Source organism: Danio rerio, chromosome 4 (genome assembly GCF_049306965.1).
Source record: "Danio rerio strain Tuebingen ecotype United States chromosome 4, GRCz12tu, whole genome shotgun sequence".
In the NCBI taxonomy this organism is placed as follows: Eukaryota; Metazoa; Chordata; class Actinopteri; order Cypriniformes; family Danionidae; genus Danio; species Danio rerio.
In genome coordinates, this window is record NC_133179.1 from 20,695,048 (window position 1) to 20,704,770 (window position 9,723).

The 9,723-nt window shown below is 32.6% G+C and overlaps 2 protein-coding genes across 6 annotated transcripts in view; one reads left to right on the forward strand and one right to left on the reverse strand.

Moving 5' to 3' along the window:
- Positions 1 to 224: 224 nt before the first annotated feature.
- The window catches only part of ccdc146 (coiled-coil domain containing 146), a 98,942-nt gene continuing 89,443 nt past the window's right edge, over positions 225 to 9,723 (forward strand). For 3 of the 5 annotated variants that reach the window (XM_073946673.1, XM_073946678.1, XM_073946677.1), the window contains exons 1-2: positions 260 to 348; positions 1,239 to 1,388. The gene's annotated coding sequence lies outside the window, so the exon portion shown is untranslated. Of the gene's footprint in view, positions 349 to 1,238; positions 1,389 to 9,723 lie in introns of all 5 variants that reach the window. The other 2 variants (XM_073946675.1, XM_073946681.1) reach the window with 2 other exon arrangements.
- fam3c (FAM3 metabolism regulating signaling molecule C) lies at positions 1,408 to 8,307 on the reverse strand. The gene is given in 10 exon segments (NM_212725.1): positions 1,408 to 2,918; positions 2,998 to 3,124; positions 3,209 to 3,293; positions 4,350 to 4,400; positions 4,568 to 4,626; positions 4,779 to 4,902; positions 6,121 to 6,147; positions 7,055 to 7,159; positions 7,430 to 7,491; positions 8,266 to 8,307. Coding segments are annotated over 9 exon segments (684 nt in total). The 5' UTR covers positions 7,446 to 7,491; positions 8,266 to 8,307; the 3' UTR covers positions 1,408 to 2,828.

Below are 9,723 nucleotides of genomic sequence, written 5' to 3' on the forward strand. Positions count from 1 at the left end.
AAAACTGTTTTGGGTTTGATTCTGTTTCAACAGAAAATAACTGAGTCGTTCAAGATATATACACGGGCGTTATGTTCACATCCTTTTGCTCTGGAGTGCAAACATTTACATTTTTATTATTACATTGTTATTGGTATTAATTTAAATTTTAAGCGAGAATATCAGCGACATAAGCGCGTAATTCAGGCCGACCTGAAATACTTGATTCTGATTGGCCAATCTCAGTTTCCATTTAGCAGCGGTGTACATAAGCACGTTCAATCGAAACCGGAGGCACTTATTAAAGTAACACACCTGGCTGGCGCCATCTTGTGTCCGTTATTACAACGTTATATTTGCGAAATTCAGGTAAAGATAATTTAAACTCGATACAGTATGTCATTGAAGTGTAATGAGTATCATGTTTAAAGCCAACATAATTATGTCAGACAGTGGATTACTTGAGTAGCACAATAACGTACGTTGCGCAAGGTGATATAACGTTACAGTAGTCGACGATAACGGATATCAACGTTTTTGTGTGGCATAACAAATGTTTGCTTTTTGTCATCTTAAAATTATTAAAGGAACAAACAGAGTCAAACCTGAAACTTTTAACGTTACAGCTCCAAAATGTTTCTCCCTCTGAAATCCCTTATGAAAATTAACCATCGTTTTTATTAAAAGTGTAGTGTTTTTTTCCTGTGCGTATTTATCAATATTTCTATAAACAGTTTGACTAAAATGCCATGGTTAAACTGCTGAATTTGTTGTCACCATGTTTTTGTTTGTTTTAATTTGTGGTAAAAACCATTGTTGATTTTCATAAGGGATAAAACGGCACTTCGTTTCATGCACTTCTTAATAGTGGCTATATATCCACATGCCATTATAATGATGCTGGATTTGAATAGGTAAACGAGGACACATGCTGCAGGATATATAAATTGCCATGTTTCAGAGCACTTCAATTTAGTCAAAATTAAGAATGGATATAATTTTCCCATGTGACTAGTCAGAATAAATGGTATTCACTGATGGCATAAAAGTAAATCTAAACTAATAACACGTTGACATTTGTATAGACTGTGTCTGTACATTATGTTGTTGCCTACATCAGTACCTATATATTTTGATATTTTCAGAATGGAATAAATCTGTTATTGAGTGAAATGAGCTTTATCAGTTCAGCTGTCAGCTAAATTAATCTTTTTCTTGCACGGCTGTGTGCTTTGAAACCTTCTCTGGACTTTTCCTAGGCCAATGAGAGCCGAGTGGACGCCTTCCAGGAATCTGCAAACTCTTTTATAAACACATGTACCATTTTGGATGTGTGCATCATGCTTTGATGAGGCAGAACAGATGCTAGGATTATTCTTGGGAGTTCTCTGCTTTAATCTAAACAAAAGGTAAGACAAAACCCAGAAATGAAAGCAAGTCATTTGTTTTATTACGAAACACCCTAAAAAGCTTGAGTCGTATTTTAAGGAAAGACTCTACAATCACAGAATGCAAAGTTTACTTGATTTAAATTTAATTTATAATAAAGAACTCCTCAGTACAGCTATACATATTAAGGCCATGACGTGCAATCAACAACTCCACACAAAAGTCTAGACAAAATCACTTTGCATATATTATCACTGTAGTAAGGCACACAGCTGGTTTTCTTACAAAAAAAATGTATCATGCACAACTTCACAGTGTAAGTAAAGTTAAAAATCATACAGGCAATCATTAACAATATTAACAACAAGGTGATCTTTTGGCTTTGTAAATTCACAATACAGGACATACTACAGATATTGCATAAAGCACAATAAAAAAAAGATTATATTAAATTATAATAGTGTAATATCAGCACTAACTGCATATAACAGCTGCTGCTCAAACTCTTAAAATGCAAAAAAAAAAAAAAAAAAAAAATTTGGCCGAATAAAACGACAAACGAAAAATCTCTGAATGCAAATCACCAAAATGTAACAAGACTCCCTGAAGCTATTAAAAATAAAATTATTATAAAAACTGAAGACAGTAGTTTTTTAGTACAAAAAAAATCTTGTAAATTAAATGCAAAGTGGGGGAAAAAAAATCTTCATTCTCTACCATTCAACATTCAAACTGTCTTTGCCAGTAGAAACAGTATGATAAACATAAAATAATAAATAATGTAAAAACAATCTTTTGGTAACAACAGCTCTAAGCCGTGTATCTTCAATCCATTCTGATCAACATTGTCATGGTGCTATGATTAAAATGAGCACAAACCCTCTTCCTTAATTCTCTATTTGTAGTACAAAAGACTATAAGACAACAGGCACTCAAACCTTCTGATTCCTATATCTCTTTTTATGACACTGGAGGTTCACAAATGGCAGCACAATGGCAGTTTATGGACCAGCTTTAAAAATAAAGAGTACCTATGAATCAGGTTTTCCGCAAGCATGACATTTTAGAAATGTTTTCCATTGGTGGAAAAACAACAATTTTTGAAGTTACTAAAATAGCTTTGGTTAACGTAATTTTTTATATTTAAGTTTTAAAATATTTCACTGGCTACATATTGTACTTGCAATTAATTAAAAAAATCTCAATCTAGGGATCATGTACAACAGAAAAGTAATAGAAATGCATTGATCAAAAGGAGTGGGAACCCCATAAAATAAATATAAATAGAGAGCAGCAAATGCTCAGGACTTCTAACCTTAAGATATAAGATACAGTCCTTCAAAGTCTATATTCTACACTTACTTGCATCATTGAAAATGTCAATTCAACAACACATTGCTCATTCAATTTTCTTCAAACTCCACCAGGAACAGCTAAATTATTTTAAAATAAGGTTGATTTCAGTCATGCTTTATAGGAATGCATCCTTCCATCTCCAGAACTTCTGGCCATCCTTCATACTTGTTAGTCTCTGCATTGTTCTTGATGTGCTGGAAAAGTATGCGATGGCTTATTAAATATTTTTTACTCCAAATTTAAATCTAAAAAGAAGCCATAAGGTGATTTTACCTGCTCAAAGGGGCTCTTTGTCTTGATTCCTTTGCCTCCAACAAACACCCAGTTATCTCGGAAGCCTAATATGCTGATGCTTGAACTGCCCAAATCTGCTATCAAATTTCTGGCCTCGTCATTCATCCTGTTCAGAACAAATTAAAATTAAATGCATTTAATAAAAGATCCCAGACAGATCTGTAAAGATTTCACCAAAAAAAAAATTTACTTTGTTGCAGGGTCGTCAAATGTGGCCATCATGACAATGCTTCCATCTTCTATGTCCTTCAAGAATTTGATGAGAAGATTTACATCTAGAAAATACAAGATCATTTAAAAAGATTAACTGCATGTGACTTAATATTACATTTCACAGACTAGCAAATGGCTAGCCCTGGGTGATATGAAAAAAATCTAGTATCACTATACAAGCTATCATCTCATATGCCAGAAAGCATAAATGAGTACACCCCTCACAAAATTTAGTACACCCAAATTAATATGTTGGGTGAAAATATGAAATGAAAATTGTATAAACAGAAAAAACCAAGAGAAGCATACATTTTTTTTGTTTTTACATCTACTCAAAACTTTGTAGATTCATATAATTACCGGTCCAACATAAAAATATTGCTAAATAAAAAGTAAATGTACATTCAAGATTGCAGCTTTTTCATGATGCAACAAAATAAATGATAGAACATATAATAAAACCACAGACTTTTTTGATTTCATAAATAGTCTAACCTATTTACTAATACAGACTATATTAAAAGTATCTAAAAGTAATTATTCAAAAGGTGTTTTTCTCTATAAAACCATTATGACACTTAACATGTTTTAATGTATTAACATTGTGTTTTTAAAAACCAAACTCAGTAAATATTAGTTATACATAACGTAAATAAACATTAAGAATTTAAACCTAGGATCTCTAACTCCACCAATGTCCTGCATCTTGTCCCATTTTTAATTATCTGGGAGTAATTCATGTGCTACTAAGATGATGACAGCTAGCTCTGCCCACTTTGGCGGTTCAAAAATGCTCTTCACACACATCCATGTTTTTTTACAGCCTATAAGGTATAACAATGCATTTTCATTGATCCGAACACAGGTGGACTATTCCAAGTACATGTTATATTGGCTCTGACACATTTTGATCATGTCAAATTTTGACCACTACCACAGGTAGTCATAAACACGTTTGTGTTACTTTAATAGTGTAAATGCTGTCACCTTATAGGATATTTGACAGTTATAGGGTTAAACAAAAAAAGCTAAAAAAAAATACAAATAAATAAAATAAAAAGCTTATAATGCAAAATGTGCAAAAGGAAAACAGATAAAGGATGCAAAACGAGATTTACCTCCAGTCCACATGTCAAATGAGTCAGTCTTAGTGAGCTCGCCGGTCTTCCCTATAAATAAACTGCATTAATGAATGGCCTCTGATTTCTGTCAATATGTATCTATATACAAATACACACACTAATTGACTATTAACCACTATTAATACATTTTCTGACCACCTTCAGTCGTAAAGTTTCAGCATCAACATGTTTCTGAGGACAAAAACGTAGCGTACCATTGAGCAAAGCAATGTTTATACCGCGTCCAATGTTGTTCTTCACACCGCTCATTATTCTGATAAAAGGGGGGGAAAAAAATCAATAGCAGCTGTCAAAAATCAGCTCAAGATGCACAAAACCAACATTAAAATACTTTTACAAGGTTGTATGTGTATTTCTATATCGCTTATGCAATAGTATTGCGCAAGAAATGCATGTTAGACCTACACATTGTCCTGAAAACACATCTTTGGGCCGACAACACTGGCTGCTCCACTGGTGATCTTAAAGGCAAAATGGTCCTCAGGACATGATTTTGATAGGCCGCATTTGTGGCGCAGTGGTCTGGTGGCTGAAAACATCATCAAAATATGTATTTTATATTTAGAAAGCATAACTTAATCATGTTCTTGTCTTCTGTGTTCATTGCATGTCTATGCACACTATGAATCATCTTGTCTTGTGACACATTTTCTTAGGGTGCTTTCACACCTGTAGATCAATCGCTTTGTTCTAATACAGGGATTACAATTGTTAGCATTACTTTTTATTCTCCATGTGGTTCTCTTTCATATCTCAAAACTTGAAAACATACCAAAATTGTTTATACAATTTATGTGTAAGGAAACTACCCTCTCATTGGTCACAGTTCCATGGTTTTTTTACAAGATTACACACATTAGCGGTCATCGGCCATTATACGAATTGACCATTTTGAGACAATATTCGTGATTTCTGGAAAAGAGTTTTTACCAAAGATCCACCAGGTATTTTTAATTCCTCATCTATTTACTATTATTTCTTTCTAATACTTATCAATTTATTAACCAATCTTATACAGAACAAACAATTCTGGTCTAAAAAGGACCTGGCAGCAAATTAAGTGTAACTGCAAGAACATTTTGCAGGCTGGTAAGCGAATTGATTACTGAAAAAAATATATTTACACGCTATCTCTGGGCCAGCAAGAGAAACTGTCTTTTTCAAAAAAAATAAACTTTAATTGAAACTGTCTTTGCAACTTAATCACCCATTTCTTATGATCTCACAAACTGCAACAATGTATGCATTCATTAAACCTCTGACAGCCACATGAACAGCATAATAACAAAATAATCAAGCCTGCTTTTATGGAGTCAGGCCTAAATGTTTGCCAGAATAACTAGAAAACCATTTTATTCCCTTACCTTGCTTTTCTGCAATACCCCTCAGGTGTGAAAGCACCCTTAACGTGAAGCTAAAATGTAGACCACACCTAAACACGCCTACATTAACATGTTTGAGCTATCCAACACATCCTGTGTGACAACCCTGGTACATTGTTCCTGATCTCCATTAATATTATCTTCGTGCTATTCGCATCACAGAACAAAAATCCCACTACACATACCACTATCGTACCTAGGAGTCACTCTTATTGTTTTAAAATGTTTAGCAATGATTCTTCACAGCCCCAAGATACATAATTTTTTAGAGAAATTTTATATTGAATTCTGAACAAAAGTTCAGAAGGTGCATGATTAAAAATCTATTCTCATATGCAGTAAAAAAAAAACAATTATGTACTCACGGACTGCATCTGGAGGTGCATATCGTGCTGTAGGGAAACAGACGTTGATTAGCCAATTGTAATGTGGCATGTCAACACTGAAAGATGTGTGATATGGTAACTCTAAGCCATTTCTTAACTAAACCAGCATGTTATGTTACTTTGAGCCCAAACTGCATGTAGTTTGAGTTAGTAAAGGCCATTTACGCACTTCAGGAGTGACAACCACTTTTAAATACTAGAGTGAATTCTCTAAATAGTTTTGTGTACCGATTGTGAACCCATCTCACTCTTGACAAGATTTTAAATAAGCCACCACTGACAGAGATGTGTGTGTGTTTTTTTTTTTGTGGATGACTGTTTGCAGTGGACTGTTTGTTAAGTGTTACCACACCACATCCACTTATCATAAGTGATGATTATTAAGCCTCTTTGGGCTTAAGCTATTTAAGTTATGATGTTGTTAACGCAGGCAGGTGCAAGTAGTAATATTGTGGTATGTGGAATATTTCCATGATAAAGCGTTTTAATTCTAGTTTGTGATTTACTGTTCCTTCTAGCAGGACCTGACAACACTAAAGAGTCAAGATGTGCCCTAATTCATGTATAGTAGAAGAGACACCTACAGTATAATATATATATATATATATATATATATATATATATATATATATATATATATATATATATATATATATATATATATATATATATATATATGCGTTTAAACATGTAATTAAAAGTTCTTTTATCAGTTTAATTCTGAACACACTGCATATGTTTTTTTCTAGGTTTAGGTTTCATTCAACTGTTGAGTGCAGTTGTTACATGTGTTACTGAATGTGTGTGAAAAAGATTAAGCAGTAAAAGGTGAACTGGAAACTAAATAAGCTGTAATGTGAACATGATGGATGTGCATTTGGTGTGTAATAGATGCTGCAGAAGATAAACTCACTAAAGACTTTTCCCAAATTAAAATTCATATTGCTCTCCAACAGCTCAAAGGCCAGGAACACAGCTACAAATAAGACAGAAACCAGCACCCCCAGTTTCAAAAGTCCTGTTAAAACAGAAAACAATGCTAAACCAATAGTACAATGCAAATAACTTCAGTTTAGATACCAATAATGACAAAACCAAATGTTACTACATTAAAACTATAGTATTATACTTTGCATAACCTACATTTTTGTACAATAAAATATTACTAGGATTCATTATAAGTTTGAAATATTTTTACACTGCTTTTATTCATACAATGCCACAAAAAACAGACCAAAGAGCAAATATTTGCCTACTGATACTTGCATATAAATTAAACAGGACACACCTCCTGCTCGCATCATCCTGAGGGATCAGCAGGCACCAGTCTCCACAATAAGATCCAAACACCTGACATGATATCAAATATCATTATGTAACCAAAGCCTGAATTCGTAAATATTTCAGCTACACTATACAGCTACATTTTAATCTACCAACTGCCAGGCTGATTAAAATTTAGCTTTAGCTTTATGGTTCACATACATAGTCTTAATGTACTTATTATTATAGATGGTCAACTTGGTTGTGCTTTTATCATTAAAATACTCTGTAAAACCAGTTCTCAGCGTCTTATGAGAGAGAGAGAGAGAGAGAGAGAGAGAGAGAGAGAGAGAGAGAGAGAGGCAATAAAGAAAGGAAAGAACAGCAATAAAAGCAAATAAATGCAATAGATTAATCTTTAAAAATACTTAACATAAAATTAAAAAGGAAGTAATACACAAATGTTGTAATAACATGATTTAAGATAATATCAGCACTAGCCTTTGCAAAATTCATAATCAACAACTACTTTTTGTTTTTACAGATTATGAATGCATGTATTCGTCTTCATCTGTCATGATGTATGAAGTAATTCTCCCCAGAAAACATCAAACAAATAACACTTATCTAACTAATCTATAAATTTTACTTAGCTAACAAGTAAAACAATTAAGAACATTGCACTGGTTTAAGTTTATGTGTTAGCTGACTTTAGTAGTAGCTTTTAGCATCACACGTATGCACAAACACATGAATAAAACTTCAAACACATAAAAAAATGAAAACCCGCGTATAAACCAGCAAATCTAAAATTTACGTTTGACGATTATTAAATAAAGAAGATAAGAAAAGGATACGGACCTGGTGCCACGGCGACACAGCGCTGAATATCCGATTCCCGACACATCCGGGTTCGCGTGCGTGTTTGACAAAACGTCATGAGGAAAGGGCGTGTTCTATAAATCATTAGTTTCGGTCTGTACTATATTCCCAATGTTATATTTGATAAATTAGGTGGCTTAGACTTTCTTTTAAAATGTAATTTCATCCCTTCTAAATTCCCAATTTCCCTCTCTAACTTTCACAAACAAGCTTTACTTGCTTAGAAATTGTGTGCACAATTTTTCCCCACACAAAGAAATTCTTTGGAATAACTCTGATGCCTTGACTTGTGGGAAATCTCTTTTTATTGATAGGTGGTTTGAAAGAGGAGTTGTTTTTGTTTTGGACTTATTTTAAAATGATAACAATATTTTGGAATATGAAGAATTTATGACATTGTATAACTTCCCTTTGTCAGCTAAATCCTTCAACTGTGTTATAAAGAGTTTGTCACAAAGTTATGTGCATTTATTTAAAACGTTTCTTGACTTTAATGAGAGGGAAACAATTATGCCTAAACGTTTTTTGGATGGAGTGTCTTTTTTGACACACACACAAAAAAAAAAACAGACATGTCAGACGATTGTTACATTACTCTTTATATACCTCCCCAAGATGTAAATTTTTCTGGAGCAATTTTTCTAATTGCATTCGACGGAAGAGAGCATGGTTTTTACCTGAAAAATTCAGCATATCCAACAAAATAAGATACATTTTAAGATCTTGCATAATGTTTATCCTACAAATTCCCAAATTGCGAATTTCTTCGATTTATCTAATTTGTGTACTTTCTGCAATATACATGAAGAGACTATTCCACTTATTCTATAGTTGCACTCACATTAAACATCTTTGGAATAACATTATTTTTTATTTATCGTCCTTATTTAAACATGATTTAAATTTGTCTATAAAAGATATATTTCTGTATTTCTCGGGTGATGATCATGCTCTCGATCTTAGTGTAATTGTTTTGTGTTACACTGTAAATTTTTTATACACAAAAATAAGTTTCTAAAAACAATACCTATATTCAACACTTTCCTTGTTGAAATTTCATACAATAATGAATATCTTAAGCTTATTAATAATAATAAGAATAGTAAGTTTCTTAAAGCTTATGATAATCTTTTTTCTTAATGACTGAGACTTTGAATTTTTTTTGTCTCCCTCTTCTTTCTTATTTTTTGTTATTGCATTTTTTCTTCAATGCAGTGATGTTATTATTCTTGTATTCAATAAAAAAATAAATCATTAGTTTCGGTCTTAATTTCTGTTGATAAAAACCCCTTTGGTCAAAAATATATATCCCGAAATAACATGAAATTGTCATTATTTTAAAGACATTCAAAATATATGTAAATTCAGAGATTTAGATTATCCGTTCTTAAGAAAACTATGAAAAAATATGAAATTATATATTGTTTTAAGTGTAAA